We start from the raw sequence: 20,000 nt of genomic DNA on the forward strand, positions 1-20,000 counted from the left end.
GACTTCTTATACATTTCTTAGATATATTATTTCGTTATTATTATATTGATTTATATATAAAAAAACAAATGTGTATTAATATATTATGTATTATAGGACATATATTTAATTGTAAAAAATATTATATATTCATATTAAATTATTATAATGGTTTATTACAACTAGCCATTTATATATACCAAACAACAGATTTTATTCAATTCGATAAATTAAAATTAATTTTCTTTTTTAAACAAATTTCTCAACATAGTTATATCATCAAAGATAAAATTTGTAAACATATCGTACCATTAGTAATCAAAGAAATCTATTTATACATTAACAAAGATTTTATTTATTCTTCCCTACATTTAATCAATACTTTAACAGATTATAAAAATAATTGCTTGTATCTTCAAAAAGTCAAAATTTTTTATCTATTCAATTTTATCAAGCAACTAAAAATTTTGGATCTTTATCAAAAAGTGGAGCAATTGGAAAACAAACTCAAGAAAATCCTTAACATGATTTAACATATCAAGTTTGTAAATAATAAAAAAAAAAAGATAAATACAAGTTACACAAAAAAAAAAAAAAAAATATATATATATATATATATATATAATAAATAAAAAAAAACATATATATGTATCTATATAACATGTTTATTCGAATTTTTTTTCTGCCACTATGATAGATTTCTCCTAGAAAAAACAGAAGAAAGAAAAATATATGTACATATGAATTAATACATACATACATAATATTATATATATATATATATATATATATATATATATTTTATTTATTTATTTACTCTTTTTGCAGTGTCCTTTTTATTATTCCAGTATTCATACGGATAGGCGTCTTTCCCATTTAACCATCGAAGGATTTTCAAGAAATGCTTAATCTAAAAAAATAAAGCATTATATATATATATAAAAATATATATTTATATGTATGTTTATATTTTTTTTTTTTTTTTTTGTCTCTTTTTTTGTAGTTACATCTTTAATGTCACATATATATTTAAAAATGTTCCACATTAATATTAGATAAAGAGATACAAATGTAAAAGGCATGACAAATAAATAAAATATTTCAAACTTAGTAAAATAGTTTAATGCACATAACTCTTTCTCTTTCTCTTTATCTTTATTTTCTATTTTATTCTCTATAATATTTTTTTTCATTATAACTGACTTATTTACATTTTTTATGTATAATGTTTTTAAAGATCTGAATTTTCTAAAAAAAAAAAATGGTTTTCTTTTTAAAAGTCTTCTACAAAAAAAATTTGTCATCTTTTTTTCATATTGTTATATATGTAAATATAAAAATAAATAAATATATTATATATATAGAATAAACATATTTAAAAAAAAAAAAAAAACACATATATATAAACATATATATATATATATATATAATAGAATTTAAAAAAAAAAAAAATTAAATATTCACTGAAAACCCCATTTTTAAAATTTTTATATCACATTTTTTCAATGTAAAAACAAATTTTGAAAAATTTTTCTTCTTAACAAATGATCTACAAAATAAAATAAATACAAAAGTATGTAATAATATTTATATATAAATAAATATATATATATATATATATATATATATTCTTATTTTTTGAAAGTGAAGATCCCTAAAGGGGTGCATACATATAATATATATAAAACTTTATTTTTGTATGTCATGTAAAAATAACTATATTTATTATATTAATATTTACTATTAATATGTTTATATTTATAAATTTTTCATAAAATGATTTTCCTTAAATGTTATTTTATATTTCATTTATTTATTTATAAAAAGAAAAAAAAAAATTATACCTTTAAGATCCATTTTTCTGTTAGGTGTGTTATCTTTTGTTTCTTCGCAAATGATATTTAAACTATCGCCCTATTAAAAAAAAAAAAAAAAAAAACAATATTATAATTATAATATAGTGTGAAGAATAATCACATATTTAAATTTTAAAGATATTTTATATTTTATTTTATTTTATTTTTTATTACATTTTTTAATTTATCATATGCTGCTTGAAACTTTTCAAACATTTTTTTCCATGTATTAATACTGTAAGTATTTACAATTTTTTTTGTTATAGGGCAGTAAATATTGGCTGTCATATCTTTATTTTCAATAATTTGATTATTATATATATCAAGAGTTATTCCATTTTTACAAATATCATTAGAATAAAACTATTATAAATAAAAGAATATAAAATATGAACACAATTAGTAGGAATTTATAAAAGATATATAAAATTTTTATTTTATTATTATTTTTTATTTTATTTTATTTTATTTTATTTTATTTTTTTTTTTGTGTATGTGTTTTTGTCTGTGTACCTCAAAAAAGCCGTACAACAATTTTGAAACATCTTCTTTGTTCTTCTGGAGGTTCGGAAATTTATTTCTTATGTCCCTAAAGTGTGAATAAATTAGAAAATCAAAAATAAAATAAAATAAAATGTTATAAATATATATATATATATATATATATATTTATTTATTTATTTAATTTATTATTACTCTATGTTTGTGTAAAAAGGCATTTCTACATGGTCTTGCAGAAAGAAATCTATAAAATATGACATGAAAAATATTCCATACATTTTAAAATCAAAAAAAAAATATCGTTCCATTTATAATTATGTATTATTTATTATATAAATTTTTTTTTTTTTTTTTTTTTTATACATTCACTGTTAATGTCAAACGACTCTGCATTCTCCCTTTCAATAGACCTATGAACAAAATATAATGAAAAATATATATTAACATATAAATATATAATTTTTTTTGTACAATAAAACAATACTTATGTTATATATATTCATATCTTACTTATATGATGGTAATAAGGGATTATTTATATTTTGAAAAAAATAATATGTTAATAAAAATAAGGCGTATGAACTGAATGTTCCTTGGGACCTTTTCACAAATAAAAAAAAATATACATATATATATATATATATATGTACAACGATTAAACTGCTATATTAACATTGTGCCTTAATAAAAAAACACACACATATATATTACCTGTTGTTAATATTTTTTTGCTTAGCCCAATATTTTATTATTCTATTTATAATAGTAACCCTCTCATCTATATTACAAATAGATGACACAAATTTTGTATTAACTATTGCTACAGTATTATTTATACTGATATCACAGATGTTAGTTTCTTCTTTATATATTTTTGCTATTGGAACAGAAGCCTTAATTATATTTATAGTTAATGATGGATATATTAAATTAATTGCACTCTTAATAACTTTTAATATGTATAGGTAAGAATTCTTATCTTCACAATTCTCCACTACTATACAACAATCAATATCTGAATTTTTTATCCTATAAAAGAAAAAATATAACACATATGCATTATTTATAAAAATAATATATATAAATACATTTATATTGTACAATACATTTTTTATGAACGTTCAGAATATATTCTTCTATTTATTCTTATTTTGGCTAGTTAGCTAGCTAACTGTTACATGTATATATATATATATATATATATTTTTTTTTTTTTTTTTTTTTGTTAATACCAAATATTATTTTCACATGATCCAATGAAATAAATTTTCCCTTTCAAGTTTGGTTTGATTGCACTTTTCAATAATAAGAAAATTTCTTCTTTTTGTTTGTCTATAAAACAATTTTCGGTTAACTTTTTATGAACATCTACAATTTCATGTTTTAAATTTGTTTGATTTAAAAAACTATTGGTTAATTTAATTTTATTATTATCTTTAATGTTTTTGTCTGATATAAGAATATTATGATCAGTTGAATAACGTTTACAATTATATGTTGCAATTTTTTTTACATTATGAATTAGATTGTTTAACGTTTTATTTTTATAATTGATTTTATTGTTTCTAATTTTTGTGTCATATATATTTTCTTTATCTAAATTTGTTTGAAAAGGTTGATGTTCCTTTTTCTGTGTGATTTTTAATAATATGTTGCAAAAATATTTCTTCTTTTGTTCAATTTTTTCTGAAAGATTATTTTTTATTATTGAAGGATGCGTTTTTCGAAAACACGCATTCATATAGTTATTTTTAAAAGGTGTTTTCATTTTTCACACTTCAAAAGTGTCAACCTTCTATTCTCATTCATTTTAAAAAAAAAAAAATAAATATAGAATAAAATTTTATAAAAATGAATAGATGTGTTAATATATTTTTTTGAAGAATTATATTTTAAACTGTATTTTATATAAAATTTTTAATTAATTCTAAAATAATACATATACATTATATATATATATATATATATATATAATATATACATTTATTTATAATGATATTATAACAAATATAAATGATGAATGTAAAAAGTGTAATTTTTTCCTTATCTATATATTATCTTCATAATATATAAAAATAAATGTAGATTATTATTTTCCCTTATATGTACAAATTAAAGAAATATTTATTTCATTTTAAACATAGTAAGCAAAAAATTATATATTCCATATAATAAATAAGGAGAAAATAAATACATTAATTTTTAAATCATGTTGAAGGGGTACAAAATATGTAATGTTGGGGAAAAAAAAAAAATAATAATAATAAAACAAATAAATATAAATATAGAATCCTTTTATATTTTTTTATATATTTAAAATGTTATGCTTTTTATAAACTATAACAATTAATCAAACAAGTACAAAATATATCCCTATTAATATTACATATAATATATATATATATATATATATATATATATATATATGTGGGAAAAAAAAAAAATTAAAACCTACATTTATAATAATTTAAATAAATATATAAAAAATTTTTAATTATATTAAATGTGGTAATTATAAATAAATATATAGTTTATGTAACACCAAATAAAAATTATATAACATATATATTATATATATATTATATATATATATAATTTTACTTTTTTTTCACGTCAAAAAAAAAAATATTGTGTAGATTCAAATTTGAAAAAATTAATCAGTGTTAATATATACAAATTAAAGGAAAAAAAAAAAAAAAAAAAAAAATATATATATATATATATATATATAATATATAATTATTTTAATAATAATTAATAAAATGAATAATTATGCGTAAAATAATTTGACACAAAAATTGCATACATGATATATACATATATATATATGTATGCGAACTTAAAAAGATAAACATTTTGAAAAATATATATATATAAATATATATGTATATTTATTTATTTATTTATATGTGCATTGATAAAATGATGTTGTAGAATAGGATACATATAAATATATTTGTATTATAGGTCATTTTTTTTTTTATGCTGTACTTTTTTGCTTTAATATTTCGTCAAGGTCATTTTTGCTAACTTGTTCATATCTTGAAAATTCCATAGTATATGTTCCTTGTCCTTGCGTAATAGCTCTAATTTCATTTATATAATTAAACATATGTTTTAAAGGTATATCTGCATATATATATATAATATTTAAGTTATTAACAATATTATTTACTAGTCCCTTTCTTTTTGTAATACTTGTTAATATATTACTTTGATGTTCATAATTAGAAATAATTTCAACAAGCATAATAGGTTCTAAAAGAACTGGACAGAAATTATGATAATTTTCTTTGATTAGATTAATGGTAGCTTTTTTAAAAGCTAAATCATTACTATCAACTTCATGTATTTTACCACCAATTAGTCTCATTTTCATGTTGATAATTTCAGAATTGTATAGATATCCCTTTTCAATTTGTTCTTTAAAGGCTTTTTCTATAGAGAGTATAAAATTTTTTGGTAAATCATTTCCTATAACTTCGTTAACAAAAGTACAATGTGTTGTATCATTATAATTATCTGATATCGTTTCAAAAATGGCATGTACATGTGCATATAATCCTGCTCCTCCTTTTTGTTTTTTATATGTATATGAGCATTCAAAAGGTTTAGTAATTGTTTCTTTAAAATTAATTTTTGGATTTTTTAAATTGACATTAATATTAAATTCTCTTTTTAATCTTTCTTTATATATTTCTAATTGTAATTCTCCAATACCTTCAAAAATTGTTTCTTTTGTTTGTTCATCTGTTTTTACATAAAATGTAGGATCTTCTTTTGTGAATTTATTTAATGCTTTTGTTAATTTCGTCATATCTCCTTTTTTTAAAATTTCAACAGCAACTGATATGACTGGTTTAGGTATAAAAATATTTAATAAATGTAGATTGGTGTTGATTCCATTTGTATATGTTGTACCTGTTGAACCGTTAATACCACAAATAGCAACTATATCTCCTGCAGATGCTTCATTAACTTCTTTAGCCATATTAGAATGCATTTTCATAATTTTTTTTACTATTTCTTTTTTGTTTGTCATCATATTTGTTATCATTTCTTTTTTTTTAATTTTTCCTTGATAGATTCTGAAATAACTCATTTGTCCATACATGTTATCTTCTTGTATTTTGAATAAGAAACCTACCATAGGTAAATTATTATCACATAATAATTGTATTTTTTTCTTCGATTTATTCTTAGAACTATGATGATCATCTTTATGTGTATAATTATTAATACTATTTTGATTATTGTAATTAATAATAGATATGTCATTTTGATCTTGACTTTGATATTGTTGTGTATTTTGTGTCTCATTACAAATATCATTATTTTTTATTTTGTCTTCTAGTACATCTGAATATATAATATATCCATAATTATTTATTTCTTTTGGTGAGGGTAAAAAGTTACATACATAATTTAATAAAATTTGAACACCTACATTATTTTTAGCACTTCCTAAACATATAGGTGTAACTAAATTTTTAATAGTAGATTTACGAATAGATGAATAAATATCATTTTTTTTTATATCATTAATATCATTGTTTAAATATATTTCAGCAAATTCATCATCTACATCAGCTAACTTTTCTAAAATACGATTTCTTAATAATTCCATTATTTCAAAAGAAAAAGAATTATCTAATGATAATATTTCTTCTTTATTATTTATTTCATTTAATATAATACCATTTTTCCCTTGAAATAGGTATCCTTTTCTATTAATTAAATCATATACACCTTTAAATTTTTGTTCAATACCTATAGGCATTTGTAATAAAATAGTATTTAGATTTAATCTTTTCTCGATAGTATGTAAGGTCCTTTCTACATTAGCACCATCTCTATCTAATTTATTTATAAATAATATTCTAGGTATATGATATCTGTCCATTTGTCTATTTACTGTTAAGGTTTGACTTTGAACCCCTGAAACTCCACATATAACTAAAATTGCAGAATCTAAAACACGTAAAGATCTTTCTACTTCTATAGTAAAATCCACATGTCCAGGAGTATCAATAATATTTATATTATATTTTTTATTATTTATTTCCCATACACAATTAGTAGTAGCTGATTGAATAGTTATACCTTTTTCTCTTTCTAATTCCATAGAATCCATAGTCGCCCCAACCCCATCATTACCACGTACTTCATGTATACTCTTTATTTTTCCTGTATAATATAATATTCTTTCTGTTAACGTTGTTTTACCCGCATCAATATGAGCACTTATACCTATGTTTCTCAAGTTATCTATGCAACATGAGGAAAACTTACATAACCCACTTAAATAAAAGTTATAAATTTTGTTAGGAATCGTTTTTTCAAAAAAGCGCCTTCCATTATTTTTGTATAAAATGTGTTTCAAAATAATCATTATAAGTGAAGGAAAATATATGTACACCCCAATATATGTAAATATATGTAAATATATATAAATATATGTAAATATATATAAATATATATAAATATATGTAAATATATATATATATATATATATATATATATATATATATATATGATTATATGTAAATATATATGATTATATGTGTATATAAGTATAATATTATATATATATATATTTTTTTTTTTTTTGATACGTATGCGTATATATTTATATATTAACAATAAAATATATATATATATATATATAATATATATTATGTGACATGATTAATTAAATATTAAATCACATTTCAAAATAATACATAAAAAAATTAATATCATACATATGTGATAATATTTATCAAAAAAAAATATATTCTTATATATGCACATATACAAAAAAAAAAAAAAAAAAAAAAAAACACTGTGATAAATTATAAGGGGAAGAGTTCACCAAAATGGATTAGAGGGAGCTAAAAAAAAATTCGTAAAACAAAAAATAAAAAAAATAAAATAAATAAAATAAAATAAAATAAAATAATTACATAAAAATATATATATATATATATTTACAAAAATAATCTCCTGTATCTTGTTTTATTTTATTTTTATCCTTACATAAAATTTATATAATAATACATTTTTTTTTAATATTTTTTCTCATTTTAGAAATATGATGGGATAAATAGAACATATTATATAAAATAAAAAAAAATTTAACGACATAATCCTTTTTTATCATTATATTGTTAATTTAGAAAACTATGGATTACGAACTGTATTTAATTTCAAATATTATGGGTAACTCTTTTCTCAAACATAAAAAAAAAAAAAAAAAAATATATATATTATATATATATATATATATATATATATATATCTTATAATGTCATATTTATAAAACTACCATGTTAACTTATTTTTTTCTTTTCAGGCATTTTTATTGTAATTTTAATTTTTGTTTTTCACTATTTATATTCCGATATAGATGATTAAAAATAACATATATGGGGAAATTATAAACTATATATATATATATATATATATATATTAATTTTTTTTTTTTTTTTTTTTCATGGTAAGGAAGAAGATTGCTCTATAACATTATATTCATTGATATTATAAATAAATATATTAACATAATAAAATATTATTATTTATATGTTGATATATTGTATAATATCATCTCTTTTTGAAAAACAAACAAATGATTTCATTTTATTTTATTTTATATTATTTTATATTATTTTATTTTGTTCTGTTCTGTTTTTTTTTTTCCCCTTTAGTCGTCTTTTATTGTAATATATTTTTTTAGTATATATATAATAACCATATTGACTTTTTATCGTGTCCTTTTTTCTTTTTTTTTTCTTTTTTTTTTTTTTTAAATTATTCTTTTTTTTCTTCATGTATCATTTTTTATGTAATAAATATGAAAGATAACGAATTCGTTGGTGGAAAATTAAAGTTGAAAAAGGATATTTTTAAAAAGGATGACAAAAAGGGAAAGAAGCAAAAAAAAGACAAAAATAATAAAAAGGAAAGTGAATTAATTGAAAAAAAAAAAAAAAAAAGCTCAGAGAAAGATTATGTACATGAAGATAATGATCAAAATAAAAATGTTAAAGAATTAATAGATGGTGAAGACAAATTAAATGACATATTAAATATGAACTTGACAGAATCAGAAAAAGCGTACCATTTAGTTTTAAAAAAAAGAGAAAAACAAAGAATTGAAAGTATTCTAAAGGAAAGTTATCGTGATCGTTTACAAAAATTTAATGATAATTTGGCTTCCTTAAGTGAGCATTTTGATATACCAAAGGTAGGACCAGGATAAACAAAATAAAAGACAAAAAAATAGAGAAAGAGAAAAAAAAAAAAAAAAAAAAAGAAATAAATAAAGAAATAAATAAAGAAAGAAAGAAATAAATAAAGAAAGAAAGAAATAAATAAAGAAATAAAGAAAGAAAGAAAGAAAGAAATAAATAAAGAAAGAAAGAAATAAAGAAATAAATAAATAAAGAAAGAAAGAAATAAAGAAATAAAGAAATAAAGAAAGAAAATGAAATGAAAAAGGTTTTTTCTCCTAGGATTAAAATGAATTATATTTTATATCTATTTAGGCTAAGAAACGCAAATCGAAAAATACAACATATACATACGTATTCCCACATATATGTTTATATTTTTATTTTTTTGTTTAATTTTTTAAAATGTTACATATAAAAGAAAAACGAACACATCATTATTTTGTTTTATTTTACTATTTTAATTTTTTTTTTTTGTAAGTTAACATTTTGTGTTATTTTTAAATATGTAGTTACTTTTCTACTTTAGAGAGGAAAAAAAAAAAAAAAAAAAAAAAAAAAAATATATATATATATATATATATATGTATAATATAAAAAAATAATTTTCCTCATTTTTATGTTAAGAATAAGCTTATCGTCTTGATTATTTTCTTTCTTTTTCTAATATGATCCAATGGTTTTTTTTATGTCTTTTAAAATATGTGACATTTTAATTATAAAGATGACGATATGATAAATTAACCTAAAAATGTAATTACAACGATATATAAATATATATATATTATATATATATGTGTTTTTTTTTTGTTTTTTTTTTTGGGGGGGTGGGGGGAAGGACGAAGGAGCATATGTAAGAAGATAATTATTTTAATTATGCTACTCTATCTTATGATATAATAAATATGTAAATATATATATATATATATATATATATACATATGTATGATATTTACTATATTGCGTCATATTGTATAATATTGTGTCACATTTTGTATATATTTATCTTTAAAGGAATAAGTACATATCCAGATGCTTATCTTACTTTAATAGTAATTATATATTAATAATTATACATGAACATTATATAGAGAAAGTTTTATTTTTATGTTTTACTATATTAGTATGTGTTATTAGATAAATGAAAATATGTTTTGTATTATTTCGTATTCTAAGAGTATTTTTGATGTTTTTACCTTTTTGATTTATATCATTGTTTTTAAAATAAACATCAGCATGAAAATTATTTTTATGATGATTTGCTTGATTTATATTTTTTATTTTATAGTTTTGAATTAAATAACGTATAATTTTCTTAAATTTTGTTTTTTCCTTTTTCTTTTTTCTTATAAATTTTAATCTCCTTGATTTTTCAAAATCTGGAAAACATGACCAAATTTTTTTTTTTTTTTTATATGTATAATCTATTGAAATATTATCACCTTCATTATCTATATATGTTTTTTCATCATCATTATTTTTTACATTTTGTAAATTATCTTTTAAACAATTAGATGTCAAATTAATTTCTTCTTCATTTTTCATATATTCGTTAACATGTATAATTTCATCGTTATATTTTTTTGAATTGATAAATAGAATCTGTTCATGAAGTTCTTCCTTATGTCTTAAGGTTCTATAGTCCTTACATGTTTTGTTGGCATTATATAAATGTAAATTTTCTTCTTTCTTATTTTCTTTTTTTTTTTGTGACATCTTTTTAAAAATTTGTGCAAATTCGAAAATTTTTTTAATTCTTTTTTTGATTTTTTTTTTTTTTTTTCTTTCTTCTCCGTCTTCTTCTTTGTGTTCATTATATGAATGTTTATGTGATAAGAAATGTTTATGTTGAAAATTTTTATTTATGTTTTCCAATATGTTGGATACATCCCCACCTCCACAACTACAACAATGACTTTTAATATTATTATTATTATTATTATTGTTGTTGTTATTATTATTGTTGTTATTATTATTTTTTGTTTTTATTTTTTTATTTATTTTTTTGTGATACATAGTACAATTATGCATAATGGAACAATAATTCATTTCATTAAGAAAAAAAGAATTATGAAAAGGGTTAGGGTTAATTAAGAAATTATTTATTTGATAGAACATAAAATATGGATATGTTATATTTCTTTTTCTTTTTTTATTATTCGTTTTTATATTTTCCATATATGTTTTATTATATTTTATTTCTTTAATTTTAGCAAGTATATATTTACATAATTTATTGTTTTTTATTTCTTTAAATAATTTCTTTAATTTTTTATTATTATAATATAATTTATCATTAGTTATATTTACATCAATATGGTTATTTGTATAATATTTGATCTCATTTTCTTTTTTCGACATATCTTTATGTTGAACAATAATGTCCGTGTGTGTTCTTAATAAATTATCACTAGATATTTTATGAACATTATTTATATGAATATAGTTTTGGTTAGTTTTGTCTTTCTCTTTGTTTTTATTATCTCTTTGTATTATATTTATATTATCATAATTATTTATATATTCCATAGATTTTTGATTTATCCAGGATTTATTTTGGAAAAAAATTTTTTCCTCAGATTTTTTTTTATCTGTATATATAGCATCATTAATATCTACATTTCCACCATCAAGATGTTTATTATGTGTGTAATAATCTAAGTTATTATATGCATTCGATAAATTATTTCTATTTCTATTTATATTTATATATGATCTATTTTGACAATTTTTATATCCATCTTTTGTGTTTCCATCTGTCTTATGAACATATATATCATCCATGTGATTATCATATTTTATATAACTTTTGTTTAAAAAAAAATTATATTGATTTTTTTTTATAATAAAATTAAAAAAAAATTGAGTTAAGCTTGGTGATATATCACTTTTTAAAATGGACCATATGATTTTTTCATCAGGAATAAATTTTATGACATTTTCATCTGTATTTTTCTTTTCAGGAGAATATAAAATCATATCCTTTTTTATTGTTGATATATCTGTAGGATTATTAATAAAATTGGTTTCATTATATGTGTTTCCATATTTTAAAATTTTATTATTTTCTACATTTTTTTTTTCATTATCATGTGTAATTCCTTTATAAATATTTGTATTTATATTATTAGGATAATTATTTGTGTTATTAAAACATATATTATTATCATGTTTTTTAGAATGTATGTTATTATTATAATATTTTTGATAGTTATATGGAATATTATTATTATTATTATTATTACAATTAGTTTTATTGTTTCCTGAATTATAGTCGTTTTCTCTATATTGGTAATATCTATTACATTCGTTTTTATGATAATCATATTGATAATAATAATAATAATTATTATTTTTATTACTATAACTATTATTATTATTGTTGTTGTTGTTGTTGTTGTTGTTGTTATTATCATCATCATTATCATCTTTATGATGATCATCTTTTCTTTTATTACCATCATATTCAGAATCGTTGCTACTTTCATCATCATCATCATTATCATCATCATCAACATTATCCCCATCGGTTTTTTTATTTTTTTTACTCCTCTTCTTCTTAATATTATTATCATTATTATCATCATCATCATTTTTATAGTTATTGTTTTTTTCATTCGCTTTATCTTCATTAATATTATTATTTGGAATGTGCTCAATATTTCTGTTGTCTATATTAATATTTATCATTTCATTTTTTAAACGTTCTACTTGTCCCCCGTTTGGATAATATATATGACATTCTTTTTTGGCTTGATAATTTATGGATAAGGAACTGATTTCATTTCTATCATCATCTATAAGATAAGAATTTTTCAAATGAAAAATTTTATTGTCAACAATTTTTGTTATAGGATATTTCTGTGTATCTTCATCTAATTTTGATTTGTTATCTTTCTTTGTGTTATTTTCTTTCGGATCTTTTAAATACATGCTGTACCTCTTTAAAACGTCATCTTTTTTGTTACATTTACTTTGCTTACTTTTTTCTTTTCCTTGTTCTTCTCCCTTATCTTTTCCATCGTTATCTGAACATTTAAAAAGAAGCAACTTATGTATATGTAAATGTTACTATATTCACACGAAAAGGGAAAGAAAAAAAATAAATAAAAAATAAAAAATAAAAAAATACATATATATAAATATAAATATATATATATATATATATATATATATATATATATATATATATATATATTTATTTATTTATTTATTTATATGTAATAAATTCATGTAGATATATAACACATTGACCATGTGGACAATATATATATATATATACAACACATTGATGCATAATACTTTTATTTTTTATTACTACTATGTTTACTATTATTACTTATGAATACATCATTTTCATTATAAATACTATTATCAAGGTATATCTTATTACTCCCACATTTAGTACTGCAATCACTATCATTATTAATATCATGTTCATGATTATTATAATTTATATTTTGGTTATTACTTGTATTATTACAATAAGAAAGTCGTAAGTTACAACTATTTTGATCATAAACACCATCATGAAGGTGCTCATTATCTATCACTACAATACTACAATAACTACTATCCGTATAATAATTAAGATGATAATTATTATTACTACTGTGAAAATAATTTTTTTTTATAAAACTATTATGATTTATATTCATTGAATATATCTGTTGCTCATTATTAAAATGCCTAGTTGAATTATCACTATTATTATTATTATTATTATTGTTATTATTTTTCTTTTTATTTTTTTTTTTATTTTTATTTTTTTTTTTTTTTTTTTTCTTTTTTTTTTTTTGCTTAATTATAATAATATTACCTAAATTATTAGAATCCTTGTTTAATATTTGATCCATAGTTTCATATTCTTCTTGGTTTTCCACTCTTTTTAATTTTTTTTTTATAACAAAATAATAAAAATAATGAGCATAACTATTAAGTAGAATTTTATAGTTCATTAAATTTATAGTGTTATTTATAATAGAACCAATTCGTATTTTTTGAGAACAACAAATAAGACAATAAGAATAACCATTTTTAATATTACTACATAAATTAACATGATCGATTTTAGAACTTATAGTACTCATTCTAATATTAGAACCAAACTCTAAAGATATCTTAACAGCATATTCAAAAACACCTAATGCATACATATAATGATATAATTCATTAACCTTCATAAATCTTACTTTACCATAATCTAAACCATTTTTTAATAATAACTTGGTAGTTTTTTCAGCATCTCTATGATGATGTTCACGTATTTCTTTTAATATAAGCTTTCTACCTATATCACCTAAAGGTCTATTAAATAATGGATGCCACATTCTTCGTACATTATATGTAACGTTTGTACATTGACTAAAATTATATAAATCATTAAATGCTTGCTTTAATAAAAGCTGTCTTAAAAAATATTCTCTGTTATATTTTACTTCTAAGTCAAAATAATATTCATAATTACAAAAAATTCCTTTATATTTTTGAAGAATATTTTCAAAATTATTACTTTCCTTATCGCTTTCATCATTTTCACAAAATTCAATATCTTCACAATGATCACCATCTATATTGTTATTACAACATGTATTATCTATATCTTCAGTATTTTTTTCAGATGCTTTTCCATGTACACATTTTTTTTTTATTATTTTGTTTTTTCTTTTTTGTTCATTATCTTTTATATTATTTTCTTCATTTTTACTCTCTTCTTCATTTTTACTCTCCTCTTCCTTTTGACTCTCCTCTTCCTTTTGACTCTCCTCTTCCTTTTGACTCTCCTCTTCCTTTTTGTTTCCTTCATCATTTTTTTCTTCCTTCTCATTTATTTTTTTCTCTTTATTTATTCTTTCTTTTTCTTTTTGAGCAATTAAAAAGTTAATATACTGCTTGACGAATTTCATATCGTTATGAATCTCACAATTACATGTTGATGTTTTTATCATACCGTTAATAGAATTAGCACTTTTCTTACCATATCTTAGATGGTTACATATGTCGTTTAAGGAATATATACAGAAAGGGGTTCTTTTAATACGTTGTGATTCTGCTTCTAAGTTAATAATCGTTCCTCCTTTTTTTACTGTACCTCCAAAAGTTTTGGCTTTTCGAATTTTCTTATTTCTTTTACCATTATTTTCATTATTATCTGTCACATCATTTTTCTTATCTTCTTTTATATTCTTGTTACTCCTTTTCTTTCCATCGTTATTATTACTTTTTTTATTCTTGGTATGTTTCATATTAATATTTAGACTCACACTTTTTTGGTAGTTCTCATGAATCCCTTTTTCATCTGCGCAATTATTTTCTTGTTTAAAATAATTCTGATCGTTATTATTTATATTGTTATGTGTGCTATTATTATTATTATTGAGGCACTCATTTTTATAATTATTATCTTCATTATAATTGTTATGTTGAAGGTTAGATGATACTGCACACATATTAGAATCAATAATTGACGACGAAGAAAGAATTATATTTGGGTTCTGATATCCGCTTGATAGTTCGTTAGTACTTATATTAATATTATTATTATTATTATTAATAATATTATTTTGGGGTGGTCTCATAAGGTTAGAACAAGATGTATAATTACATGTCATATTACTGTTATTATTATTATTATTATTATTATTATTACTGTGTGAACACATAAAATTAGAGTTGGGCATCATATTATTATTAGATGAAGTAGATGCAAAGTATATATTATTTTGTGGGATCATCTGAATATTTTCATTGAGTTCATTATTATTGATTACTAGATTATTTTGTTGAATATCATTTTGATTTATGTCAAAGTGGTTTGTTACATGAATATTATCAGAAGACATATGGATAGATTGTACATTTTTATTGAACATACTATGATCATGATTAATCATATAATTGTTATTATTATTGTAGAAATTATTATTATTATTATTTTTTAGGTTTGATATATAATTTGAATTATTACTTATATCTTGGCAATTATAATTTTGTTGCATGTGCTTATTATTTATTAACATATTATTTGTATTAATATAATTATTGTTTATAGCTGCAGGTATATCATTATAATTATCATAAGAAACATTGTTAACGTTATGAAGAATAGAAGTCATATTATCACTCTTATTATTATAACTATTATCATTATTATTATCATTATTATTATCATTATTATTATTATTATTATTATTATTATTATTATTATCATTATTTGTTTGGTGTTTTACAAATGCCATATTATATGTATTAATCATATTTATATTATTATTATTATCCAAACTCTTCATATTAACATTGTTAATATTGTTAATATTGTTAATATTGTTAATATTTCTATTATTTGTATTTACGTTATTTACATTTATATTATTAACATGTAAATTATCCATATCATATGTATTATTATATATATGGCTGCTGTTATGGTTTAGCATCTTTGCCCCAGGAACTTGTTCATTTGTATAACTATTATCGTTAATATAATAATTATAATTATAATTATAATAAAAATTATTATTATTATTGTTGTTATTATTATTAATGTTATTATTAATGTTATTATTTTCTTCAACGTTGTTAAAACAACCAAGGGAAACATTTTCTTCACGATACACATTATTATTATTATTATTATAATTATTATTATTATTATTGTCATTATCTTTATTAACAGCAATATTTTTATTTATGCTATTTGTATTATTAATCATATATGCAGGGTTTCCATTTTCATCTTTTGAAATATCTTCCTGGTTTTGTACAGACATCATTTTATAATTTATATTCATTCTATTACTTTGTGAATATAATATGGATGCCTTATTCATATTTATTCCATTGTGTATCATATCACTATTATCATAATTATATTTTATATTTCCATTGTAATTATTGTTTTCCTTATAATCTACTGTTTGATTTATAGATACATTATTATAAGAAGAATCAATATATCCTTTTTCTACACCTATATTTATATTTTTATTTAATTCTTCATTTTTATAAACATTATCGTTATTATACATATAACCATTTTCATTTGTATTATATGCAACTTTCTTAATGTCTCTTGGTAAGAACGCCACACCATTAGTCTCTTCTTCTTTACCATTTTGTTCATGTTCATTTTCTAGTATTTGATTTTTTAATTGCTCATTATCATGTTCTACACATTTATTTATTACACCATAATCATTTAAAATATGTTTTGTATTTTTAAATTCCTTTTCTTTTTTTATATGTAAAGATATATCATTTTTTATTTTAGTTCCTGTTTCTATTTTATATGTGTCTAAATTATTTATATTACTATTTTGTGGGTAACAAGGATAATTATTATAATAATAAGAAGAAGAATTATTATTACTACCATTATTATTATTACCATCATTATTATTATTACTACCATTATTATTATTATTATCATATACTTTCCTTCCTATTGACACTTCGTTATTCTCATCTTCCCCTTCATCTTTATATTCCTCTTGTTCATCTTGGTTCCTATTACCCCTTTCTATCTTATTTAAATTATTTTCATTTATATTATTGTAAACATTTACATTTCTCGAATCTAACACTGTATTGGATTCATATTGTATCAAATTATTATTTATATCTACCATTTTATTTTTTTTATCTAGCATGTGATAATTTTCACAGCCACCTATAGCTGTATTTACAAAATCAGATCTGTTCATATTTGCCTGCACCTCTCCATTTTCAACAGAATGATCATAATTATGGATAATATTCTGATTATACATATTGATTTGGTTATCCATTTGATTATATTCATTTAAATTATTTGATGAGTTCTCCATATAATTGTTATATGCTCCATTATTTTGATAGTTTGTATCATATTCTGTTTGTATTAAATTTATGTTTGTATTTTTTCTTGTTATTTTACTTTTATTTTGTTCCGTATTTGTATTGATAGGGAAAGAATTATAAGTGCTATTTCTTGTTTTGTTTTCTGTTTCGTTTTTTAAGCATTTATCTTGAATAATATTATATGTATAATAAGGATAATTAGGTATCGTGTTCTTATCATATAAAATAGTTTGTTTGTTAGAGTGATTTGTGTTTTTGGAGAGTGGAACATTTTGGTTTATCGTATCATTATTTTGGTCATATATTTCTTTATTATTTGAAGCACAAATATTATTATTATTATGATAATTATTATGATAATTATTATGATAATTATGATAATTATGATCATTATATGTATTATTCAAATAATTGCTGTACTTTAAATGATTTCCATCTTGCCTATTCTCCGTGTTATAAGGATCATTCGTCATAGGATGTTCCCTACTATTATGATATTGACTATAATTATTATTAAAATATTGATTATTATAATATTGGTTGTTAGGGTTATAATAATATTGGTTATTATCATGATTATTATATTGGTTATTATCATAATTATTATCATGATTATTATATTGATTATTATCATGATTATTATATTGGTTATTATCACAATTATTATATTGGTTATTATCATAATTATCCTTATTAGTAATATTATAAATATTCATATTTCTATTAAGCAAAGGTTCATATGTAGTATTATATATAAACGTATTATTCATATTCATATCATTCCTATCTTTTATATTATTTGATTTCTCTTCTTCATAATTAATATTTGTTGTCTTATCATTATATATTGAATTATTCCTTATCATATCCACATTTATCATCTCTACATTATTCTCATTATAATTACCTTTAAAACAATTTTGTTGTTTTTCATTAATATATATCAAAGGATTTATATAATTTCTATTTGCTGTGTTTTCTTTTATACCTATAGAATTATCCATATCATAATTATCAACATGAGGTTGATTACATAATAAAGATATATTTTTTTCTATTTCTTTAGTTATATCATCTTTATTATTATTTAGTACATCTCCATAACCATCTCTTCTGTTATGATAATTGTGTTTATTATGTTCATAGTTATAATTATTATCATTATTATTATTATCATTATTATTGTTATCATCATTATTGTTATTACCATTATTATATGTTTGTGTCATATTTCGACATACGTTGAACATTCTCATTTTATTAGATCCCAAAGTATAGTAATTCCTCATACCATCCGTTATAGTATCCCTTATATTATTATTATTATTATTATTATCATTTATTATATCACTACTAACAATCTCATTGTTCAGAATATCATTGCTCAACATATCGTTATTTAAAATATCCTCGTTCCCATGTTTATTTTCTTTTATATAAATATTATCCATTTTGTGTTCATTCCCTATATTGTTGTTTATATAATTGTTATAATAATTGAATGTACTCATATTCATATGAGAATTATTTAATGTGTTTCTATCGAGCATTATATTTCCAGAATTATTATTATTAAATACCATAGGACTTAAAGGTTGTGAATATGAATAATATC

At 19.6% G+C, this 20,000-nt stretch overlaps 7 protein-coding genes across 8 annotated transcripts in view; 3 read left to right on the forward strand and 4 right to left on the reverse strand.

Annotated features, from left to right (window-relative positions):
- PF3D7_1232700 (conserved Plasmodium protein, unknown function) overlaps window positions 1-512 on the forward strand; it is a gene marked incomplete at both ends in the record, with an annotated part of 4,461 nt that extends 3,949 nt beyond the window's left edge. Inside the window, one exon of the mRNA XM_024473400.1 lies at window positions 1-512. This exon is cut by the window's left edge and continues 592 nt beyond it. Coding sequence (XP_024329164.1) covers window positions 1-512 — 512 coding nt within the window.
- A 132-nt stretch (window positions 513-644) lies between these two features.
- On the reverse strand, window positions 645-1,283 carry PF3D7_1232800 (conserved Plasmodium protein, unknown function; the record flags this gene model as incomplete). Its single annotated transcript, XM_024473401.1, has 3 exons — window positions 645-683; window positions 797-889; window positions 987-1,283. The coding sequence occupies 3 exons, from the start codon at window positions 1,281-1,283 to the stop codon at window positions 645-647; spliced, it is 429 nt and encodes a 142-aa protein (XP_024329165.1).
- A 198-nt stretch (window positions 1,284-1,481) lies between these two features.
- On the reverse strand, window positions 1,482-4,104 carry PF3D7_1232900 (nucleotidyltransferase, putative; the record flags this gene model as incomplete). Its single annotated transcript, XM_024473402.1, has 9 exons — window positions 1,482-1,528; window positions 1,824-1,893; window positions 2,010-2,198; window positions 2,349-2,424; window positions 2,532-2,580; window positions 2,700-2,746; window positions 2,847-2,936; window positions 3,048-3,365; window positions 3,569-4,104. The coding sequence occupies 9 exons, from the start codon at window positions 4,102-4,104 to the stop codon at window positions 1,482-1,484; spliced, it is 1,422 nt and encodes a 473-aa protein (XP_024329166.1).
- A 1,212-nt stretch (window positions 4,105-5,316) lies between these two features.
- On the reverse strand, window positions 5,317-7,728 carry PF3D7_1233000 (elongation factor G; the record flags this gene model as incomplete). The annotated part of the gene is made up of 1 exon (XM_001350688.1): window positions 5,317-7,728. The coding sequence occupies one exon, from the start codon at window positions 7,726-7,728 to the stop codon at window positions 5,317-5,319; it is 2,412 nt and encodes an 803-aa protein (XP_001350724.1).
- Window positions 7,729-8,500: 772 nt separating this feature from the next.
- On the forward strand, window positions 8,501-8,732 carry PF3D7_1233050 (dolichyl-diphosphooligosaccharide--protein glycosyltransferase subunit OST4, putative; the record flags this gene model as incomplete). The annotated part of the gene is made up of 2 exons (XM_034153492.1): window positions 8,501-8,537; window positions 8,671-8,732. 2 exons carry the CDS (start codon window positions 8,501-8,503, stop codon window positions 8,730-8,732), a joined length of 99 nt encoding a protein of 32 aa, XP_034009381.1.
- A 436-nt stretch (window positions 8,733-9,168) lies between these two features.
- PF3D7_1233100 (uncharacterized protein) lies at window positions 9,169-9,576 on the forward strand (the record flags this gene model as incomplete). The annotated part of the gene is made up of 1 exon (XM_001350689.1): window positions 9,169-9,576. One exon carries the CDS (start codon window positions 9,169-9,171, stop codon window positions 9,574-9,576), a length of 408 nt encoding a protein of 135 aa, XP_001350725.1.
- Window positions 9,577-10,630: 1,054 nt separating this feature from the next.
- PF3D7_1233200.1 (conserved Plasmodium protein, unknown function) overlaps window positions 10,631-20,000 on the reverse strand; it is a gene marked incomplete at both ends in the record, with an annotated part of 10,007 nt that continues 637 nt past the window's right edge. Inside the window, 2 exons of one of the 2 annotated variants that reach the window (XM_024473403.1) lie at window positions 10,631-13,575; window positions 13,887-20,000. The exon at window positions 13,887-20,000 is cut by the window's right edge and continues 637 nt beyond it. In XM_024473403.1, coding sequence (XP_024329167.1) covers window positions 10,631-13,575; window positions 13,887-20,000 — 9,059 coding nt within the window. Of the gene's footprint in view, window positions 13,576-13,865 lie in introns of both variants that reach the window. The other variant, XM_024473404.1, reaches the window with a different exon arrangement.

The sequence above is a fragment of the Plasmodium falciparum genome, assembly GCF_000002765.6.
Source record: "Plasmodium falciparum 3D7 genome assembly, chromosome: 12".
Taxonomy (NCBI): Eukaryota; Apicomplexa; class Aconoidasida; order Haemosporida; family Plasmodiidae; genus Plasmodium; species Plasmodium falciparum.